Consider the following 23,247-nt stretch of genomic DNA (forward strand, 5'->3'; position numbering starts at 1 on the left):
GGACGGGTGGCACGGGACGGGACGGAGGGGTTCCCCCTTCCCTACAAAAACTGTTTGGTACCAGGCGGTGGATTTGGGGATACTTCTTGGTTTTTTTTTCTTTTGCTCCCTCTCTTCTTTTGCTTCTTTTTCTCCTCCCCCCCGTTCTTTTTGTTGAACCAAATCAGAAATGTCAGTCAGTGCGAGTGAGTCAGAAGGGATCAGATTACAAGATCACTGAAACTGATGTCGGACCCGCGCACACACACCCCCACACGGAGGCAGAGGCGCGGGCTGCTCCCCGCGGGAGGCGGGCAGGGATAAAACAACCACCACCAACACCCGCCGGCCCTCCTCTGCCGCCCCCGTCCCGCCTGTGTCCCGTCCCGTCCCCCTGCCCCGCGGGATGCCCGCCGGCCGCGGCGGGGGCCGGCCCCGCTAGCCGCGGCGGCGGGGGAGCGGCGCGGGGACGAGCCGGCGGCCCCGGCCCTCGCCCATGGGCAGCGCGGGGGCTCGGCGGCAGCGGCGGCAGGTACGTACCCACTTGGGCGAGAAGTTCTTTGTTCCCCGGCTCTACTCCGGGCCACTTTCTTGGCGTCTGCCAGCGCTCTGGCCCCGCTCCCGGCCCCCTTCCCGCTTCCCTAACTTGGAGGCGGGGGTCAGGGGAAACCGAGGTGTCTAACCCCCAAAATGGCTGTCACGGAGCGCGGGAGCCGAGGGCGCGGGGTGCGGGGCGAGGCGGGGGCAGTCCCCGCTGCGGGCCGGGCTCGGCCGGGCACGTCCCGCGGCAGAGCTGCCGATGTGCGGGCGACAGCTGCTGCTTTATTTCCACCCCCTTCTTTCTCCTCGCCCCTGCTCCCCGAGCGACTCCCGGGGGTTTTCACGCCCGTGCGGCGGGAGGCCGGCACAAACTTCGCAGGGGGAAAGGCGAGAGGAGCGGGGGAGAATCCGCTGTCACATCTGGCGGGGCGGAGGGGCGCCCGGGGGTCGTCGTTCGCTGCCGGCTGCTCCCGGCGAGGAAGGGGCCGGTCGGGTGCCGGTCGGGGGCCGCGGGGGTGCCGGCCGAGTCTGCTCCGAGCAGAGCGGCGCTGGGCCCGCTCCACGCCGCCGCTGGCACGGCGTCAGGCGGGGGAGCGGGGCGGCGGGACGGGCCCGGCCGGGCCGGGCCGGGCGGGAGGAGCGGGGCGGCTGCCCCACGGGAGCTGCTCGGAGCCGCCCCGGGCCGGCACCGCGGCCCGGCCGTGCGCCGCCCAAGTTTGCAGGGTGGGAGCAGAGCGTGCCCGCCGCGGTTCCGATTGTCCCGTGGAGCCGGTGGGGTGTTGGCGCAATTCCCGCGCCTTCGGACGGGCCCGCCGGCTCGCAGCTGCTAGCGCCCGCTCCCCAGCCCGCGCACCACGTGAAGAGAAAAGGTAAAAGGAAACACACGCCCCTCGCTCCCCATCTCACTCCGCAGTTTTGTTTTTAACCCTCTGGTGCGTAGTTTTTATCCGGTCCTGCGGGTGCGGTGTCCGTGGCCTTCTGCCAGTTTGTATGTAGATATATTTATGTAAAACATTTTCTCCCAGCTCCTTGCCAGCTGTTCCACATTTTCCAGCTGCCACTTCAGTTTGAAATGATGGACTGTACGGATCTCAAAGAGCCTTTTAGTCAGAGGTACGGATAGCTGTCTGTTTGATACACAGTGTCACGTTTTAGAGGCTACTTCACTAAAGGAGCATTAAGTAGCAACCCACGGCAAAATGCTCCTCTTCCTCGCGCCCCTGCTACTTCCCGCTTCATTTCCAAGCCTCAATAAACATGATTTTTTAAGCTTCAGCGTGCAGACTTCGTTTCTTTTGTGTGCGTGCTATAGAAAAACTTGGAAGCTAAATTTTCCAGAGGCCTCCAGACATGTGGCTGATTAAACCAACAAACATTTTTAGGAGGGCACGGTTGCCTCTCTGTCTCTCTGTGCTATAGGTATCTGTTTTGAAATCGTTTAAGTCACTGGAATAGTGAGAAAGAACTATGTTTCGCTGTGTTCCAAAATTGTTTTTGGTGTGGTGTTCAACGAGATTATGTATTGAAATGTGCCAGAACTGGCCTTAAGTAGTTTGAATATTTGTGCAATTGCATTGTAATTTGGGAAGGTGCCTCACTGATTGATTCCTATAATTATTTCATTTAGGTCCTTTATTAAAAATTGATAATGATCTGACAGTTTCTTAATTATATATGTCATGATTATTTTGAAGGAAGACAAATGCAGTGTTTTAAAAGTATTGTAACCTTAAAATGTAAAAATTGCCATCTTCACAGCACTGTATTTCAGTCGTGGAAATATATATTAAAAGTAATGGTGAATGAGTTTAGCAATGTAAACTGTAGGCAGCCTCTTGAGAGTTTGTTTATATAAGGAAGGTTTGGGTATAACTAGCTAGTATGTAAATACTTTCAGTTTTGTGTATAGCCCAATTCTAAAAGCATAAATAATACTAACTATGAGAGAAGGCTATTTTAAAAAGAGGGAATTATTTCTTTAAAAGCAGGATTATTTGATTCTGAATGAGTAGGAAGAATGAGTAAGAAAAGGACTCTCTCGGTGTATGTGTATTCTTTTAAGCAGCAGTGGAAGCAAAACTGTGGCTTAAGGTGCCAAAATGAATGCACTCTTGCATTCTGGTAACAGCATATGGTTTTCAGCAGGTCATGATGTTTTCCAAAGCTTTTCTGTAGAAGTACTGCAAAACAAAGACATCACCTGCATTTTCCTGCGTAAGTGGAGCAACATTTTTTAGCTTGAGAAGGTGTGCAGTGGCCAAGAAAGAGTTATTACTGCTATACCTAATCATTAGTTGTGAAAGATTGTTCGTTTTCAAACACAAAAACAGTTTGTAGCTAAGAAATTAAAGTATCAATGGCTCTAAATGATTCTTTTTTTTTCTGAATAGTGTTGGAAAAACCAAAATACTCAAGTTTGGAGACGTCATTATAATTTGTTCATCTTGCAGATTACTCGAATTTTTAACAAGATTAATGTATGCACTGATATTGACCCATGAAAGTTTCAGTTACACTTCCTGCCTCGTTGTGGGGAATGCTATTCAATTACCTGCACTCCTGTAGTGTGTTTGAATTCTAGTGTGCATATTAGAGGAAGGAATGGCATATTTTTGTGTTGCAGAGTGTTAGTGAAAAGTTAGTCATCTTTGCCTGATAAATAAGGAATTTGAGGGCTATTAAAGCAGGGTTTATTTCAAGTTATGGAAGGAGGCATTTAAGTGATCAGTGTTGCATGTGTTCCACTATATGGGGACAGAAATGTACAAAGAAAAAGCAAACTTGAAGGAAAAGTGAATCAACGAGTCATGAAATCCTCAGGAAAACCTTAGTAATGGAATGTTAATGCTTTTAGACTATAGTAGATTACCTTAAAAGTCAGGCTTTTCTTCTTTATGCAATTGTTGTAAATCCCTAGCTAAAGAATACTTTGAAGAAAGCTTTAGTTTTTCTGGCACTCATATTCTGTAGTAATTCTGGTTGTTTTGGAATATTCAAGGTATTTTCTGCCAACTTGCAGTTAGGCAATTAAAATGCTAAAATGGCTACAGAGGAAGCTTTTTATTCAACAAAAGGTTCAGCTGTAATAATGATTTCAAATTGTCTTTTAACCACAGGTTTTATAGACATCCTCCCTTTAGACTCTGTCATTTTTATAAGGGAATTGATTTGTTATACTTTAAAATCAAATAAAATGAGACAGAATAAACAAAAATAGGCCATGGGTGCTGCTGCAAACTTTTCAAGTTCTTTCAGTGCATTTTTCATCTTTACTTTTATTTGATAGGTCTGTGAAATAGAGCTGTAGACTGGCAGACTTTAAATGAAATTTCACACTTTGATGATTTTTTTTAAACTTTGATATATTGACAGCAAAAGGAGCTGCAAAGCTTTTATATAACTTGAGCAGTAACGCCAAGCAGCAGTCAAACGTCTCTATGCATTTGTGTTTAACTGCAGAAGAAAAACATGTCCATGGGCAGTAGAGGGTTCTTATCAACTCCCTAATCCCAGATCCCAGCAAACCTTGAGGGCATGCCTCAGATCTTGCTGAAATCATTGTAGACTCTCACAGTTTGCAGATTAAATATGCTATGTGTTCCTGGCTCCAACAACAGTTTTATGAGCTCACTAAGCTTCCTGTTTTAAGATCCTTTTCTGAAGTTTTTAGGAGCTGCTAAGGGCGATGCTGTCTATGGCAAGTGGTACTTGTTAATTTAGGGACACTTTAGGTATTTCATTCTGTCTGTAAAAAGAGCCAAAATTGCTATTTTCAAATTAGAAGTCGAGTTGCACTGAAAAAAAGGAACTCCTTTACAGAGGGACTCTGTTGTTTTAATGTGTTTGTCAGTACACAAGGTGACAAAGTTTATAAGAGGCTTGATTTGGTTTATGGGGCTCTTTAAAACGAGACTTTTTCAGTTGTAATTCTAAGCACAATGCAGCTTTTAGTACATAATTTCTGAGCCTCTTTTAACCAATTGTGCTTGTAGCAGCTCATTAAACATACCTTTGAAGTTCTTGTTCTCCTTTACGTCTCAAAGAAGGGAAAATATATTCTGCCAAGAATGAATTTCAGTGAATCAGGTGGTTAACCCTGGGATTTGTTGACCCTTCTGAATGTATGGCTTCCCCCTCATATTCAGAGTCTGGTCTTTTCTAGGTGCCAAATAGTTAACTCTTATATTTTATTCACTGTAATCATGTTTATGTATTCGGTGTAATAGTTTTAATTAAAAAGGAAAATACTTATTGTCCAACAACATGTGTCATATTATTCCCGAGAGAACTTGAGCCAATTTTGTTCTTAAAGGTTATTCAGTGAATGAAATTTTGAAAGCCCATTTGTCAAGGTACGGCACGGTTTCTGTTAGTTTTCAAGCCCCAAATTCATTGTCCGCACGGCCCAGTCATTAGTCAGCAGTGTATTAGTGCTGCCTTGAGGCAATGCTGCCCAGCACTTCTTCGCACCATTATAGCTCTAAAAGTGTACTCTGCCGACTGCTAGAATTACTGCTCTGATTTCCGCCTGGCTGGCTTCGAGGTAAGTCCCCTCCCTACCTTCCAGCTCACTCTAATCCCTGCTTTCTTTTAAGGCTGCTTTCTTCAGAGATTTAGGGGAAAACTTTCTTAAAGATTGTGCTGGCATCATACTGTGGTTTTGTTGTGGTGTACTCTGTGCATGTAAATTGTACCTGCCTTACCTTGAAAGTGTATTAAATTGGCTGCTGATCTGAAGAGTTGGTTTCTCTCTCTTTAGGAACAAAATAAGAAATGAGACAATACATTGATGTTAAAAACCCCTGCAAGGTTATTTAGATTACAACAAAGGACAAAGAAATTGGGATAGAATGTGTTTGTCTCTAAATAGTTGCTGGATGTCAGAACTGATAATATCAGAATCCACTACAAGGAGATCTGATTGAATAATTTTCTTAGCTGAAGTTGCCACTCAAATGTCAAGTTATTTTTTACACTGATCATCAAGATGATTAGGCCTTTAAAATTTTTTTAAAATTTTTATTGATGCTCAGAATGTTGCTGTATTTTTTTGGCATCTGATATTTAGTTCAGGGTAAAGTACCCAGCAGACCTTTTGGTGGTTTAGAGCTGAACTTTCCCCAGTAGTGTTTGCTGCTTTGTATGAGACTCTGTTTTCTTTGCATACAAATCTGTTAGTGTCAAGAAAATCAACTGCGTGTAAAGAATACATCATCCAGCTGCCCAGAGAATGAAGCCTTCATTAGATAAGATGTATGAATACCTGAAACTGAAGAGTCAGAAACACAGATCAAGTTAGTGTCAGTTCAGTACGCTGTTCTGAGCCGTGTATATTAAAATGAAATCCTAGCACTACTGATTCTTTACTGTCAGGATGTAGTTTGGTGGCGTTTTGCTTGACTCTTCAATTTACTATTTCTAGGAAAATAATACATCTATATAATTCTGTGATTACACTGTTTTAACAAGGACAGTGGATTGTGCATTTGTAATGCAGCAATTCAGAATGGTGCTGTTGTGTTTTGTCACGAAGGAATCATGGTGCAGTATTCCTGCTGTTATGAGACAGGTGTAAAACCTAAAGTAAACTTTAAAAGCTGAAGATAAAGTTTTTAAAGTACCTTTCACACTTGAAGTTCTTCCTGGATATATGGAGATTTCCTCACTCTTTTACATGTTAAAACATCTGTGTTGGGTTAGAACATGAAATTCTGGATGAAGGCATCCTTTAACCTGAGAGTGTGCTGAGGACATAAACAGGATTCCAGGAATGGGACTGTGATCAAAACATGGCACTTTCAAAAAACATTCTACTTGATTCCTTTGATCTTGTTTTAAAATGCTAATTGTAAAACATGGAATACAGTCTTTTCTTCTTTCATTTGCATATCATAAGTTGGGAACAGAAGGCACATCTTTGCAATAGATGTACATTAAATACATTCTTTCTTGAGCTCAGTTCCTGTATAGATTGACATTGATATATAGATCTAGTTTTGTTTCTAAGGAATCTTTCATCTGTTGGAATTGATGAGATAAAACAAAAAGTGTGAAGAAAGTGGTCATTTCACTGGAATGTTGAGTTCCAGTACTTGAAATTAGAGTATTTCTGCATTTTTCTGTCGAAGTTGTAGTGACGACTTAGTTGACTGTAATGCAGAGCACATCCATTGCAGATGTTTGTAATTTACTTTACCAAACTAAGAAGGCAAAGACAAGAAGACAAAGAAAAAACCAGCCTGTATTGTCACCATAAGTATCCTAGGAACAGTATCAGCAGAGAAAGTCATAGAGTTATGTTATCCACACAGCAACTCTTGCTGTTTTCTCCCTCTCTGTTCTTTGAGAATATTCCTGGCCTTTCAGATCTTGAGCATATGAATGAACCAAAATCCAAGTTGCATAAAACAAATGTATTTCCAAAGGAAGTCACTGCACTGTTACTAAAGTTTGTTTTGGATTTAGTGCTGCTGAATTCCTGAAGAAAGACGGGCAAAACCAGAGTGTGGGCTTGGTAGGGAAGTTTGACGTGCCTTCCCTCATTGTAACCTATTGCTACAAACAGTACAGTCCACAGGAGATTTTTTTCCTTCTCCCTGTGCTAATTCTTTTACAGCTAATCTTACTTTGACATAATTATTAGAGTTTTTCCTGCTGCAGAATTTAAAGCACAAGAACAAGTAGGACTGCAAAACAAGCAGTAGCACAGCTTATTCTGAATTTCTGAGGAATATTAGGTAGTTTAATTGGAAGGAGTTCTGATCCTCCATGGTAAGTGCATTACTAGTTTTAGACACGCCCCCCCCCCCAATATATTGAAATATTTGAAGATTTGAAAGATATGTAGCACTTTCTGTTTTGTAAGAAATAAACTTTATTCTTTCCATTGTATTTAGACAGTTTGTAAGAAAGTCAAAAAAGGAATAAACGAAACTCAAGACCATGTGATTTAAATAACAAATGCTTAAATGCAGAGTTAATTACCTGATTTGTTTTGTTTTTGTTGTGGGGGTTGTTAGTTTATTTTTCTTAAGGTTTAGTTCCTTATTGTAAAGACTCTCAGACAGTGAATTGATTATAAAATTTAACCTCTGAGGATATATCATATCTGAATTGTAAAACCACTGAGTCTGGGCTCTGTGTCCCTCAGCTTTGTGTTGCATGTTCCCGAACTGCAGCTTCTATGAGAGATAGACTAGTTGGAGATGGACAGTTCGACCTGAATTCTTCAGTTGTTATCCAAGTTCAGTTCTGTTTGCTGAGTGTGAAAATGAATCATCTCTTTCCTGGCAGAAATCTGTTTTCTTTAGATACAGAGTTTAATCTGTTGAAGCAATAGTTTTAATTGGGGTTATACTTATCAGCTTTTTAAATCCAAGAAACAGAAGTAGATGTAATCTACTTGTAAGGCTGTGTGGTTGATGTGTATTTAAAGCAACTGAGCTGGTGCCTCAGTAGAAAATGCCACTTATTGATACTATTGTATGTGTATGTTAAAATAATTTCAGAACTTTTAGGTAGCTGAGTTTATCTGTAGCCGAAATATGTAAGCAAATATATAATACCCCTGGAGTCGAGAGACTCTTACAATCAAGCAATAGTTCAGTGTACACTGTAGAGTATTTTCTCACTTAGGATCGTAATCACAAGGATGCTAATAGCACTGGTTTGCCTAGCTGATTGCCTTTGTGTTTGTGATCCTCCGTTATTGTTGCCACAAGCTATTTAACCTATCAGGAGCAGATCAGATCGTTGTTAACCAGGCTTTAGGTCTAGTTGTTTTTCATTCTTTATGGGGGAAAGAAATCAGAGGAAAGGAACAAGGAAAAGACAGCAGAGAGTAATGAATTTGGAAAGATTGTATTAATAAATGTTGTATCTCTTAACTTAGGGTATTCTTCATTCTGTCAAGCAATTATTTTCCTTTCTTTCTTTCTCTTTCTTTCTTTCTTTCTTTCTTTCTTTCTTTCTTTCTTTCTTTCTTTTTCTTTCTTTTCTTTTCTTTCTTTTTCTTTTTTCTTTCTTTCTTTTTCTTTTTTCTTTTTTCTTTCTTTTCTTTTCTTTTCTTTCTTTCTTTCTTTTTTCTTTTCTTTCTTTTCTTTTCTTTTCTTTTCTTTTCTTTTCTTTTCTTTTCTTTTCTTTTCTTTTCTTTTCTTTTCTTTTCTTTTCTTTTCTTTTCTTTTCTTTTCTTTTCTCTTTCTGTTCTCTTTCTGTTCTCTTTCTGTTCTCTTTCTTTCTCTAGTGTGTATAGATCATTCATATAACTGAAATGGAGATAGGTATTGTGAAATGGAACATACCTCCCCCCCAGCTGATTGTTGTGGTTTTATGATGTGGATATAAGACTATCTGTGCTGTTTATATTAGTCTTACTGTGAGTAGTTGTCTCAACAGGGAGAAACCTAAATAAAGTTTACCCTGGAGTAGTTAATGAAGGTTGCAGAATTCTGGTTTAGTTTACAAGGAATTAGGAGACAATAAAACTATTCTAAAAATATACTGGTTAGTTTCTATAGCTATTACAAAAGTGGTGAGATATAGCAAGAGGTTAATGTTACATTTGGGAGATATTTCTTAAAATGTCTGAGTGCTTGAACATTTTTCATCAGGTTCTGTCAGTGGTAACTTTGTCAGTGCAGCTTTGCCAGCAGGTTTGATAGAAAGCAATACTGAAATCTAGGTGGGTTTTGGAAGTTAAATGCACCTGAATCAAGCCTGTATAAATCAGTATGAAATAGCTCCCATATAACAGCTTAAGATTGTCTCATATAAATTTTGCATTTGAATGTAGCTGAACAAGATGCATTTTTTATCCTTAAATAATCCCAAGGAACGGTGCAACCCTTGTTGATAAAATTGATAAAGGGTCCTTTATGGTTGAGAGAGACTGTAATTTCCTGATTGTTCTTCATGCCTCACCTTGTGTTTTTCACTTTCATACAGTTGTGCTGTTCAAGATGTATTGTATCCCCAAAGACTGCTTCCAGTAGTGTGGATCAAAGTAGTACCTATGAACACCCTAACTACCCAGAGTCATTTCTGAAAAATTAAACATGCTATGTTTGCTTGCACGCTGATTGGGGCACTCTGGTTGCTGATAGCAATCAGTATGAACTTCCCTACTGCTGATGTAATGATGATGAATGCTGTGACACTGCTATTTCAGACAGCTCTTCTCAGCGGATGCAAACCACTTGTTAATGAATTGAATACAACTATAGCAGCATCAAATAAAACAGGGAAAGGTTTTACTTGTTTCTTTTTTATTTTTTTAATTCAACATGTTAAAAGATACTCCTCAAAAAATTAAAATAAAGCAAAGAAAGGCAGAAGGTTTAAGTTCGCAAGAACCATAAACCAGTCTTAACATGCAAATTGAGAATTTTAAATGCTTACACTTCAGCACTTTGACCAAAGCAAGCAGTCTTGTTGAAGTCAGTGAGCCTATTCCTAGCAATAAATATCTGGTCTTTAAAATTAATGTATGCAGTATAAATAAAATTACTTGAAAAGTAGTTCAGAGAAGAGAAGTGATACAGAGTGAAGATTTCTTGGAGAATTGAAATGTGTGTTCAGAAAGGATCAAGTTTCTCGTTCTTCCAAGCACAGGGCTGCTCCACTGGTTTTGGTTAGTTTGGACTGTGAGTAAATGAACAAAGGGATGTGGTGAGTTTTTTTCTTCCCCAGCATATTAATATAATCATTTTTACTACTATAAGGCACAGTTTTATAACCAACATACATAAGGACCAGAAATTACATAATATTAACTTACTTGAAAGAATTTTTTTGTTCTAAATAAGTTTCCAACATATTGTGATTTATTGACACTCCTTTTAAAAGAGACAATTTTCCTCATTTAATTAGTTCATTCCAGTAGCGTGTTCCTAAAATTCTTCCAATATAATATGCAACTGGGGAAGGTTTGCATTTATATTTTAAAAAGAGGAGACACACCTGCAGGCAGGTTACTGTTTTGAGAGGGATTAGGTTTAAAATGGGGATCTGGAATTAATTGCGGAATGGGTTCAGGCTTCAGGGAAATTACAAAAGGTTCAAGCATGGTTGAATGGGAAAAAGCCACAAATGTTTGCTTTGGGGAAGGAATGTTTATCCCTCTATTTACCTATGGAAGTTCAGGCTTTTGCCCATATACTGTTATAGCATTTTCTTGCCTTTCATATGCACATGGAAATGCTGGATAACCAATGAAACTAGTTTTCAGGTTTTTTGAAAGTGGGACTCCTTGCTGGGAATAGATACAGATTGTCTCAGGCCTGGAGGCTGGAACAGGAAAGTCACTGACCCACACACTGGAGAGAGAGACACACACATACACCCTAATATAAACCACTGTATTTTAGTGTGGAGATGATGTCAGGCTGTCTGATTTTTAGAATGCTTTTTGAAAGGGGTTAACAACCAGTAGAAAGAAATCTTTACATAACCTTGGACTTTTTTTTTTGGTGAACTGCAGCTCCCATATTTTCCCACAGTTTCTCTGAGAAAATAAAAATCAACCAAATTTAAGGAGAATGATTCTAGAAGATGTGTGTCTGGCTTGTGTTTTCAACTTAGTCTTAAGATAGTCTTCAGGACAAAAAAAAAAAGATTTTTGGGGCACCGCATTGATGGAGATGTGATGTCTGCTTCCCTGAGGGGTATGCTTGGCAAAACATAACAAGCCACATCCCTCTAATTATTAGTCCTGCCATCTCTTCTGACCTTCCATGCCTTCCCAACCATGCACACCACTGCTGGTGCACCACTGGGGTTTGCTGGATCTGCAGGAATTCTTGCAGGTGTCTGTGCCACATGTTTGTGCGTGCGTGTGTGTGTGTGTGTGTGTGTGTGCAGGTTGGGAGCAGAGGAGGGAAGGCACAGGAGGAAAGGCCTGCAGCCCCAGGGCCATTGGCTCGTGGTGCAGGGTGCAGAGCTGAGTAAGAAAGTTTACTCTTGTGGTGTTCCCTCTTTCATTCTGACATGAATAAAAGCAGCCTTCTAATGTAAACTGAGTAGACATGAACCAGAACAGATGAACCAAGAGCAGATGTTTATATTAGGTCTTGGCCAGTTCTGCAATTTTCTGTCCAAAAATTTAAGTGCTGCTTTAGGCCTATGTTCTGTACTGCGGTCCACACCAGGTAGCATAAAACAGAGAAGTGATAGAGACTGATGAAGAATGTGGAATTCTGTCTGCTATTCTTTCTTCCAGTAAAGAAGATCACCTCAAAGCACCAGAAAAATCTCATTGGCAGGGTGTTGGGGAAAGAAATAAAATAGTCAAGAGAATGGATGATGTCAGTCTGACCAGTCACATGTTGCTCTTGAATTGCAGATGACCCAAAGGTGCTTTTTATGAGATTAAGGCCATGGCAAGTCCTTAAAGTACCTGCATTACCTTCCTTTTCTGAGAAGTGGTAGGATCAGTTTGTACTGGAGGTACTGCCATGATGGAGAGGGGAAGGAGATGGAGATAAGTGAGGAGGTGGGGATAAGTGAAGGCTCCTTGCACATACCTGCATAGACATCTGTATGGCAGGAGGCAGTGGAACCACTTTAGATACCTGTCATCATTTTTGTGATCTCTTCCCAAATGTTTCATGCCACTCTGCCAGCCTTGTGGAGGCAGAGTATGTGGCTTCTTCCTTTCTAGTTGAATAGGGAGTTTAATTGCTTTCTTTCATGATTTTAAGTCAAAATCAACATGCTTGTGAACCAAGGACCAAACAAAAAGGGGGATGAGTTCTGCATCTTTATCTTGCAACTTTTCAAAGTCATATTCTTTGGTGTAAATGAAGATGCCACCTCAATAGCAGTCTTGACCCTTAGAAGGCAATGGAAGAAAAATAACCACAACTGAAGATGTATAGCATTTTAGTTCCTTCAGGGATGCATAGAAAATAATTAATTTGAGAGAATGGTTGTTAGTCAGAAGATAGGAGGGTACATTGAGGGACTCTCTCATGCAGTAGTTGGAAGCTGAGTAGAGGCAGGTTTTGGTGTTTATGTGGCCAGGGCTGTGTAGAGAAAACAAACATCTTTCTCTCAGTGTGGGGTGAGCAACTTGGCAGTGTCAGCCTTCTCCGTCTCTACTAATGCAAGAGACTGAAAAGCTAGATATTCAAGCTAAATGACTAAACTGGGGATGCCCTTGCATGAGGTGTGCAAAGGGGAAGAGGAAGAAGTCAAATGAAAAGTTTGGAAAGGTGCTGTTTACAAAGCTCACTTGAGATCTCTCTTCAAGGAGCCTTGTGCATGGCTGGGTAGAATTCAGGGCTGTTTCAAGTTGAGTATTGTTAGATCTCTCCTACTCTGCTTGAAGACACCTGACATTCCCCTTAGTGTTTTGGTAGGAAGGTGTTTCACAGATCACAATAATACTTATAGCACTTTCACAGATAGATCATGAGAGTAGTCTTATAAGTCCTCTTCTGTGGCAGGCAGAGCTTTGTTATTCCTGTTTTTAGCAAGCAAGAAACTGAAGGGAAGAAAAATGCCTTGTGAAAGCTTAGACAGTAGGTCAGTGGCAGAGAGTCTCTGGTATCTAGCGCAGTTCCTTGGCTGTGCTGCCTGGCTAAATAATGATTCATTTAGTGATTGGGCTCTACTTTGATCCCTACTGTATAACAATGAGGCTTTGGAGTGTTTTATTGTACTATTAAAAAGAACTCCTACTAGGAAGGTGGGAAGGGGAAGGTTTATTAGACAGCTGTGTTTGTGATGAATTGGCTTTGTAGCCTTTTTTTTTTTTGTTTGGTGTTGTTTCTTCTTGGGTTTTTTTTTTTTTTTGACTGTCAGAATTTGGGAAATAGGTTGCTAATATAATTACACTTCATTATACTTTGTGGCTTTTTGAAGCCTTTTGAAAATTTTATTTAAATAGTGTCGTAGAAGAGTGTGACTTCCTTCCATTTTAGACCCATTTGACTACCAAGCAGTGTTGCCCAGAGCAGAAAACTAATTATTATTTTTGTTGTTGCATAGATTCATATTCAAACTACAAAAGTACCAACCTATTTGGTTCTAAGCATGGTGTGTGCTGAATATTGATGATTTGCATAAAGCTAACTTGGACAGACAGGTGTGCATCAAGTTAAGCTGCAGACTGGCTCTTAATGTTTGCATCCTTCACAGCCTAAGATCCCTGCAGTCTTGGGGCCTGGTGTGCCTGCACTGCTGCACAAGCAGCGATACCCTTTTGCAAGTTTTTGGGCTTCTCATATTTCCATCAGGAATGTAAAATATCTGAGAAGAGGGAGAAATTATTTGCGGGGTATTGAATGAATGTATCACTGGAGATGACACTGAGGAGAACATCCAGGAAAGGCAAAGTAACCAGATACACACCTCTACAGAGCTTTCTATTTCCAGCGTTTTCATGCAAAAGAAAGTGATCTCATTATCTGCCACCAGCAATAATGTTTGTCTTTCCCTGTGGTTTTCGGGGTGTTTTGCCAATACAATTTTGTTTGAGTTAGATTTCTGAACAAACAAAGTGAGAGATGTTAACATGAGTAACAAGGTGTAGAGATAGACAGGATAATTCCTGAGGCAGTGTGTTCCAACACCCTGAATGTTGAAATTTAAATATTTGGCTTCTAGAGTCAACATGAAGGTCTGTCTTGATTTTCTTGATTTTTTTTCCCCTTTTTTGCCTTCTTCCAAAATGCTCTGGGCAGAAGAGAAAAATACTGTCCTTTTTTTCCTTTTGGATCCATTAAAACCCCACAAAATTGAAAAAAAATGGACCTACCTATGCTGTTTGAACAGCATACTGGTTTGTGATGCTGATTCTCTTTAAAGGCAAACATGCCTAAGTTTTGGTGTTAGTATTTCTTTAAATTCCTTAAGAATTCATGCATGCAAACATGATTTGATGAGCTTACAGAACTGTGAACTGCTAATTCAGTTGTGCTCCAGGCTCTTCTTCAGGTGAGAGGGGTGAGAAGACTTGGGCTAAGCTTTCAAACAGTCTTTAGAGTTTATGACTCTTGTTTCATTCAGGTATTAGTGCAAGGAGAGCTGAAGTAATGAGAAGTCATCATGGAGGCGCAGTCCCATAGCTCTGCCACAACTGAGAAGAAAAAAGTGGAGAATTCCATCGTGAAATGCTCCAGTCGAACAGATGTCAGTGAGAAAGCTGTTGCCTCCAGCACAACTTCCAATGGTGAGTAACAGCAGGGATTTACTAGCAGCCAAACCTACAGTAATTTTATGTTCTCTGCATTCCTTGTGAATTGAGCATTTGCACCTGGATCAGTGTTTGTTCTACAGAAAGGCTAAAGAAAACGAACGGAGGAGGGGTGGTGGTGTGGAAAGTGGTAGGATACAATAAGGCCTGTTTTGGCGTCAGGCATAGTCTCTTTCTTCCAGATGTTCTAATTTGAGATGTAAATGTGCTAAGTTATTTATTATAGGAACTTCCTGGTTTTGGCATTTTGGAAATTGTCTTGATTAGCCTGGCAAGGCCTGCAAGTGCTTTGCATTTGGCCATTGAAATCTCTTACACTGGTTAGGTAATTAGTTATTACTATAGAGACAGAAGTAGGTCTGTCAAAATAAATGGCAAAGGTTTTTTTTTTTTTCTTTTCTTTTACAAATAAACTTCCTTCTCAGAAAGGGCTGTCCCACCCTGTCCCACCCAACCAAAGTCCCTTAATGCCCAGAACAAAACATTAAGCTAAGTGTGTATTCTCTGGTGGATTAATTTCAAAGTTGTGAATGTACAGCTTGTAGATTTGCAAAACTGGAGTAGTTTGCTTAATTCTCCCCAGAGAGTATATCTCAGTTGACAATTTTACGTATTCCCTGCCTCTCAGAAGAGTGTGAGCTAACCCAGCCCCCCACCTTTTCATTGTTTGGTGTAAGAAGGCTGAGCATATTGGTTCCTACTAATGCAAAGCTCCTGTTGCATTAGAAAAGAAAATTGCTTGAAATGGTGTGGGCAGATCTATGGATTTTGGATAGTTGTGGAGTAACTGCTAAAACTGCTATTTTTTTAAAAAACGGTCTAGTTATGGTGAGAAATAGAAAATGCCTTTCTGTATATTTTGTGGTCCTGGTGTATTTCTGGCAAAACATTTTCAGTTCACATTTTCTGTTTCCATCATGCTCACTTATCTGGGCTTGTGGTCCTCCAGGTCAGGTTCTCACTTTGATATCTTCAATAGGGCGTTTCTGCTTTCTCAAAGAAACAGGTTATGTCCCACTAGACTACAGGAGAAAATACATGAATCCTACAGCCATACTAGAGGGGAATGTCCATGGGTCATTAAAAATTAGATGGCACATGTCCCAGTATCCTCCTGTGTGGCTGGACTTCAGATTCAAACACTGACCCAACACAGACTCAACACCTGCTGACCTACTAGATGGAGCTGATCCCCATGAGAGTATAAAAACCCTTGAGTCGCAGTGGGAAAGGTTGCATCAGTTTTCTAAGGCATATGAAATTAGATCCTCAGCTGGTGTAAGTCAGCACAGATCCCTTGCTGTCAATAGAATTACAGTGGTTCACATTAGCTGAAGAGGCCCCCATTGTATTTTTTTTAAATTGATAATAGGATTTTCCACATTTGCCCAACTTTTCAAGCAGATGCACAGTTAAACACATATGCATATTCTTTGTTGTGTCAGGGGTTTGCACTCAAACATTCATCTCTGACTGGGCTAGCTTGAATGTTATAGGTAAACATGTAGATTTAGAGGGCTAAAACAAAAGCCTTCAAGATGCTTTTGCCTAATTCTGACACTGATATACCGTGTTGTCAAGTAATTTTCTTTCTTTAATGGTAGTTTTAGTTCTTAACTACATGCTTCACCTATGGGGAGCCTTACTGCATAGCAGGGTCATCAAACTCCTAAGAGCTGGAAAGACTTCAAGTCTAATGAATGACTGTGACACTGAATTATCTCCTACTAATGAAAGGAGATGCTAATGTAGTACACGTCCTGGGGCCCAAGGCTTCCTTTCCTTAAGTCAATGACAGTTAACTTTGTTTTCAGTAGGTAAGTGTTGGCATTGTTAGTCTTTGTATTTAAGGAAGTCATCAGGATCTCCAAGGTTTGGGTTTCTCATCTACCTTCATGCATAACAGAGACACAACGGGCTTTCCAGAGATGCAGAGCTGGCCTTCAAAGGCATAAAATATTCGATTCCTTCTTTGATATGAAAAACTTCCTCTTAGTCTAGGGACTTCGTGGAGCATGTACCAAAACAAATACTAGTACTAAAACTTTAGGAACTTAAATGTGAGTTTTACTCTTGAAGTGTTTTAAAAGTTTTGCTTCTTGTAGATGTGATTGTCATGATAATGAATTTTGGTTACAGGGACAATTTGCATGAAAGCTGGAGCTTGCAATGCATTTGCATCTTTTGTTCTTTAATGCTGGAATGAGTATTACTACAGGAACATCATCAGTTGCTATAAGACACCACTCCTACAAAACATGCAGCTTTTATCGATTCAGTGCCTCTTTTTTTTTTGCAAAGGTCTGTGGTAATGTTAAATGTTGCGATTTGCATTTGAATGCTCTGTTAAACAAGGTAAGGTACCCTTAAAAATAACAAAAGGACAGAATGATCCCTGCTATTCTTCTCAGAAGACTGATGTCATTGCAGAGCAACATCTACCTATCATACTAATGTCACTTCATAATCATGTCTAATCTCAGTGCTTCTATACTTCTGGACAACTCATGAATTAACAAAATTTGCAGGGTAAAGTTTTATTGATACCTGTCTGAGGAGTGATGTACAGACAAGTATTTTCTTAGTATCTCTGCTGTCTTCTGAAGGTCGCAGAACTTGGATCCTAAACAGATGGAAAGCTGCTAGTTATAGCAGAGTATACAGTCGTGAAGAAACAAAGAAAATGCCATTATTTCAGCAGCTCCCATAAATAAGTGACACACCCAGAAGCAGGATCTATGTTAATATGGCTAGTGAGTGTGGAAAACTTTTAAATCATATGTTGTGCAGACTCTGTGTTGAAGAGTTTGGTGTAAACCTAGATGCAAGGGAAAGAATGTGGGAAAGGTGAGCTGGAAGGGGAGCTCATTGTTCAGTGTTAACCTGAACAATGCAGTAGAAGTTCTGAGGCTCAGACTAAGGGTGTCCTTTGGAAGGTACCAGCTGCTCTGTAGTCTCAAGCACAGAGCAGGCATGGGCCACAGTTTACAAGTTTGCCACTTCTGCTGAGTTCCTGTCAATACTTAATGCCATAAAGATTACTACAAGCGCTGTATTGCCAAGATGCTTGCAATATGTTAGATGTGGACCTGCTAGCATTTCCATTACAAACCCCTACATTTCAGGATTTATAACTAAGCCATTAAAATTTGCTCCAGGACAATACATGTATTGGAGCAAATTAAAACTTCATTTAAAATACATGTGATCAAAAATTTAAAAAAAAAATCATAATTTGTAATGACTACAATGTAAAAGGAAACGTGATAAGAAAAATCTTTGGTGCACATTAATTCCCAGTCGAACCACTCTTACTTTGTTTTAAATTAATTTCTGCAATTTTTTTTCTTCTTTGTGTTTCATTTTCTGTGTCTCAAACAAACTGTGCAGTTTACTAGGATTGTTCCTTTTCATCCTTTGTTTGACTGCTATATTTATGGCAAGACTAATATCCATGGGGACAAAAATTGCTAAAGAAAACTTAATTCACAAAAGGCTGTATGAGTAAAAAAGTTTGTGCTAGCGCATAAAGTAAGCTTAGTTTTGTGTTTGATGGGATTTGATAACCTCAGGCTGATCTGCTTTGGCAAGGTAATAACAACAACAAATAAATCATGTTTATGTCATGGCTGTGCCGCTCATATTACACTGGAGTAGAGGCCAGTGCCCTGGACCACCTGGCTAACGGGGCTGTGTTGTCGGTCTTGTCTTATATGCACATTTGTGCCACTTCTCTGGGAACAAAGCACTCTGCTCCTTACCATGTCAGAGCATGGATTTAGGTTGTTCTGAAGGTTGCTGCATGCACACTCAGGTTTCTATCAAGTTATGCAAAGAATGGCTTTCTTAAGGGTGGTATCCATTGATAAACTCATTGCCATTAGTTCTGTACTCCCATCGGAGAGCCTTTGTCTGGTGTTACAGTTCACAAAACCTGCCTTGCTAGACCCTGGTGGATCATACAGTATCTCCTGTAATTTCAAGTAATTCCAGGGTTAGAAAGAAATCATCAGGTGCATGCTGGAAGTGTTGCAGGAGTCTGCCCAGTGCCTTGTCTTGCTGCATTGTGATGAATGCCTGTGTGAAGGCTTGTTCTCACCTCTCCTCCACGCTGCTCCTCAGCTGACGGACGAGCTGTCTGAGACCACGGCATGCCAAGTCCATATGTCAGGCTGAGTGCTGCAGTGCTGGAGCAGAAAGCTGCCTGCTGCCATGCCCTGCCTGTGCAGCTGTGCTGCTTGCACTGGTGCAGTGCCTTCCTGCTGCCCCGGCACCGGGAGTTGCCAGCCTTCCTGAGCATTGCAGTAAAGTCATGAACTCCAGTCTGGTGAACTTAAGCAAATGACTTGCTTTAGCCATGGGACTACTTCTCTTTGCCCTAATAGTGTGGGTATTTGCATGCTTACAATTAGGCAGTGGCTTTAGTGCAGGCAGGCTTTTTTGACTCTGCGTCCTGTTTTGCCCATGAATTGGATTTATTCTTAGGGTGCTTCCTTAAAGGCATTGTTTAAAAAAGCCCTCAACTCAATGCCACTTGTTTTTTTTCACTTAATCTGTACCATAGATATAATTAACTTTTTTGCCTTAATTTCAGAAAGGTAGAGGGAATTTCTGTGAGGACTGAACTTGTAAAAGGCAAGACTGCACTTCACAGCATTGCTTGGAGAACATTAGGATATTGTGATGCTGTATTCAAACCTGATTTATTTACTGTTTGGCTTGTGAATTTTGTTGGTGACTTGAATGCTTTCCTCTTTTGGACATTTTGGCTCAAAACTGATGTTTTTAATGTTTTATTAAAACAATGCAGTTATTGTATAGGAGCTCTTTCAATGTCTGACAACCAAGCACTTATTTTCAGTTTGATATGTTTTGTCTAGTTTTTGACCCATGAGCTTGTTCCAGTGTAATCTGATATTTCTTATTAACCTATTACTCTGCCTTAAAAAAAAGCTAATTATAAACATATGTAGGTTGTGGACTTGACTACCTTTATCAGAATCAGATAGCTATTGAGAACATACTTTAAAGTGATAGAAAGCAGAAATTATTATCTTAATGATGATGTAACTTAAAACCAAGCTTGATAGATGAATAAATGAGAGGAAGTTCATGTGTCCACTTTGATTCTTTCAGAAGAAGAGCCAGCTTCATCTAGGTCTCTTTTTTTTTTCCTTCTTCCTAGTACTTTCAGGGTTGATTGACGGAAGTATTCAGCAGTCTGCAACCCCATAAGAATCACATTTCCTGTTTAAACTTCAGTTGGTTGCTTGTCCTGCTGCTTGCTTTCAAGCCTAACCATAAAATAGGTGTTAATCATAATACCCATTCTTGGCCCCCTTGTTGGACTCATGTGCTCAGGGTCCTGTTGAGAGGTCAGGGTTCAAAAGAGGTTGTTAGGTATCAAGAAACGTTGCCTGTACTATTTTAGTGACTTGTAAATTGAGCCCTGAATTGATTATATGAGACCTGATTCTACAAAGTCATCAGGAGATGCCATCCTCTTCCCCTGAAATCAAAGAGTATGGAGGGGCCCTCTTCACTTTCATTTTCAGGTCAAGGAGGAAGCAACATCTCTAGTTTTAGATGCTGAAAATGATAACTTCTGTGTACATATTTTTCTGACAAATTTCTTTTTCAGCAAAACAAATACTGCAAGTAATCCCCATCTACAAGTGGGGATTACAAGTGGTGTAGAGCAGCATGAAAGTTAAAGGTAGACTGGCCATATGTGGTAGCCCAGAAAAATAGGGGCAAAGACCTGAACTTGTAAGACTTTTTGTACTCTTCTGTTCTAATATTTGTGGCTGGGTCGTAAGAGGATAAACTTTAAAAGAAGGTACTTTTCCTAGGGCAGAATAGGCTACCCTGATGCTTGGAAGTATTGGAGATGAAAATATTGGAGGTTGTAATTAAATGGGGACTGCATGTCTTGGTGTATTGTAATCTGGTATGAGTAGCTGATTAAATACACGTTCTTTTGGAGTAATGTACCCATGGTCCTTTATGCTTACTAATAAAATTTCAGTCATCAAGTTATGGCTTATTGTAGACTGTAATAACTCATTCTGCCTGATACTATTTTCTAGTGTTGTTCCTCAGTGAGCCAGCTGTACACGTACTCCACTCTAAACCCAGCAATCTGCAAGTGCAATGCAGTATTGCTTCATTAATTCTGCTGAGATTTCCCTCGTTTTTTCCCCCCTTCTCTCCCCTCCCTGCAGTGGTTAATAGCATAAGGGATATTAAATGTCAATCCTCCTGTATCCCTTTGCAAGTTCCAGAAAGAGATGATTGAGTGGCTTATCCCTGCAATCACTGTAATCAGTAAGTAATGACTTAACATCCTGCTGGATAACATGAGGTGGAATCAGGAGAAAACATTAGTTAGCAGCAGAAGCTTGCCACCTGTTCAAGGTGGAGGTTAAATTTAGGAAATTTTACACTGGGGATTTTTTTTCCTGAAAAACAACAACAAAAAAAGACTCAACCCTAAAACACCCAAGCAGCCATATTAAAATTGTACCTGAGTTTTGACACAGAAGTAATAATAATAAAAAGGGTTTAAATTGTGTCTCTGCAGTATGGTGGTGGTACCATGCTCTGTATCTTGTGCTTTGCAGGAGTCTAGTGTCAGTCAGAATTCAAAAAATTCAACCATTACAGCCCACAGTACTGATGTGGAGAAAGCAACCAAGAGCTTTGATTTTTTGAAAAAAAGGCTGCTGGCAGCTGAAACTCCAGTGATACTGTTAGCTTTCCAAAAAAGGCTAACTCATTGCCATCAAGTGCTGGTCTCAGGGGAAGACAGCCTAAAAGTAAAGACCTTGCACTACTGTGCCAGCCTGTGTCACCAAAGTGGGGAGGCTGTGTGGCAACAGCACTGCTGCTCCAAGTGATGGCATCTTCCTCCCAGCTGCTGGAAATGGGTGTCAGCAAACAAATGGGTACCAGGCTGCTTGGAAGGATTGAAAGGGGCACTTTAAGGCAAAAAACTGCTGGATCCTGGGTCCCAAAAAAGAGAAGTGAAGGAGCTATGCAGAGCAGATGATCTTCTTAAAGTAAATAAAAAAGAATTTTTAAAAATCCTTCTAATTGACTTAAAGCTAAGCAACCCTTCTGGCAGGCACTGTATTTGACTTTATGATCTGAACTGTGTAAATTAAGGCAGTTGAAGTGATTAAATCACTTAACAGGTTTTCAAATGGCATTCATCTTTTCTAGTTGTTTTCTATTTCATATCTGTCTTCAGTTAAAAGGAAATAATCAGGAATCAGTGTTGCATTTGATTATATCCCTGCTCTGTATGTTTCTATTTACTTCCCCCCCTCCCTTTCTTTTTTTTTCTTCTTTTGTAGAAGAATCAAAACTTCGGCTTCTGCTTACATAGAAATTATTACTAAATACATATGCCAATAAGTGGGAGAAATGAGCTAAGGGTATAGTCTGTGATTATGTAAAGAAGGTGCCATATTAAAACTACATTTTCTGTATTCTTTCCAAGCCATATCTCATTATTTTGGGGTGAGAGTGGAAGGGGAGGGAGATGCATTCTTTTGACATCCCAACTAAAAGGGAATGAGATGGATTTTTAGTGCTGTGTTATTATCTTATTTCCCATTAAAAGTGTTTGCCTTTGATGTATACTGCAAATGGTCACAATTTAATTTGCAGATTCTATTTTTGCTCATAAGGCTGGCAAGTCAGAAAAAAGATTTGCTTGTAAACGTGATCTGGACTTACTGATGAATGCATACTTCAAGTTTGCAGAGGCACTTTGAAAAAGAGAAGCCTGCAGGAATTACTGGGTTTTCTGCAGATCATTTGAAAATTTGGCTTCTAAGACGTTAAGTATCAGATTGTCAAAAAGCAGGTCCTCATCTTGTGCCTTCAGTCAACTGGAGTCTTGCTGTACGGGAGCACATTCTTTGCACATGCCAGCCACTTAAAATATGCTGGTTTCCATTCATTTAGTACGACTTCTCATGCATGTTCCACATGCAGCCAAGTGGAAACTTAAGTCCCACAAATGCAATAGCTTGAAAATGCACACAGATGTCCCAAACTAAGGGGATTTTTTTGTTCTGTTAAATAGAATAGGTTTATACTGATGCAGTTTTTCCTAAGATGGGATGATAAATTGTTGAAACTGAAGTTAGTATTGCAGACCATGCGTTTTCTCTGTGGTCCTGTCCTGTGCTTGCTTTTCTCATCTTTTCCAGTGTAGGGGTTCATACATAACAACAAAGGATTTTATGTGTGGAAAAGTTCCTTCTGGGCCTGACCAGCAGTGTTTTCCCCTCCTCCTGGTCTCTCACTTTTCTGTCCTTCTTTCTCTCCTTTTTCTTCTCTCTCCTTTTTCTTCTCTTTTCTTTTCTTTCCTTTCCTTTTTCCCCCCCCTTTCTTTTAGTTTTCAGAAAGTTGAGTTCCATCCCAATTATTAAATCTTCGGAGACCATTCCCACATGGTTCTGTAAATGGTAGCTTCATCCTGAGTTCTTTCATCTCTTTTCCTGCTCTCCTGGCTTGACAGT

At 40.4% G+C, this 23,247-nt stretch overlaps 1 protein-coding gene across 5 annotated transcripts in view; it reads left to right on the forward strand.

Annotated features, from left to right (window-relative positions):
- The window catches only part of GLI3 (GLI family zinc finger 3), a 206,547-nt gene that overhangs the window by 493 nt on the left and 182,807 nt on the right, over positions 1–23,247 (forward strand). For 2 of the 5 annotated variants that reach the window (XM_064705024.1, XM_064705029.1), the window contains exon 3: positions 14,527–14,689. In XM_064705024.1, coding sequence (XP_064561094.1) covers positions 14,566–14,689 — 124 coding nt within the window. In that variant the 5' untranslated portion in view covers positions 14,527–14,565. Of the gene's footprint in view, positions 1–439; positions 512–1,215; positions 1,633–14,526; positions 14,690–23,247 lie in introns of those variants that run through there. The other 3 variants (XM_064705027.1, XM_064705025.1, XM_064705026.1) reach the window with 3 other exon arrangements.

Source organism: Zonotrichia leucophrys, chromosome 2 (assembly GCF_028769735.1).
Source record: "Zonotrichia leucophrys gambelii isolate GWCS_2022_RI chromosome 2, RI_Zleu_2.0, whole genome shotgun sequence".
Lineage (NCBI taxonomy): Eukaryota > Metazoa > Chordata > Aves > Passeriformes > Passerellidae > Zonotrichia > Zonotrichia leucophrys.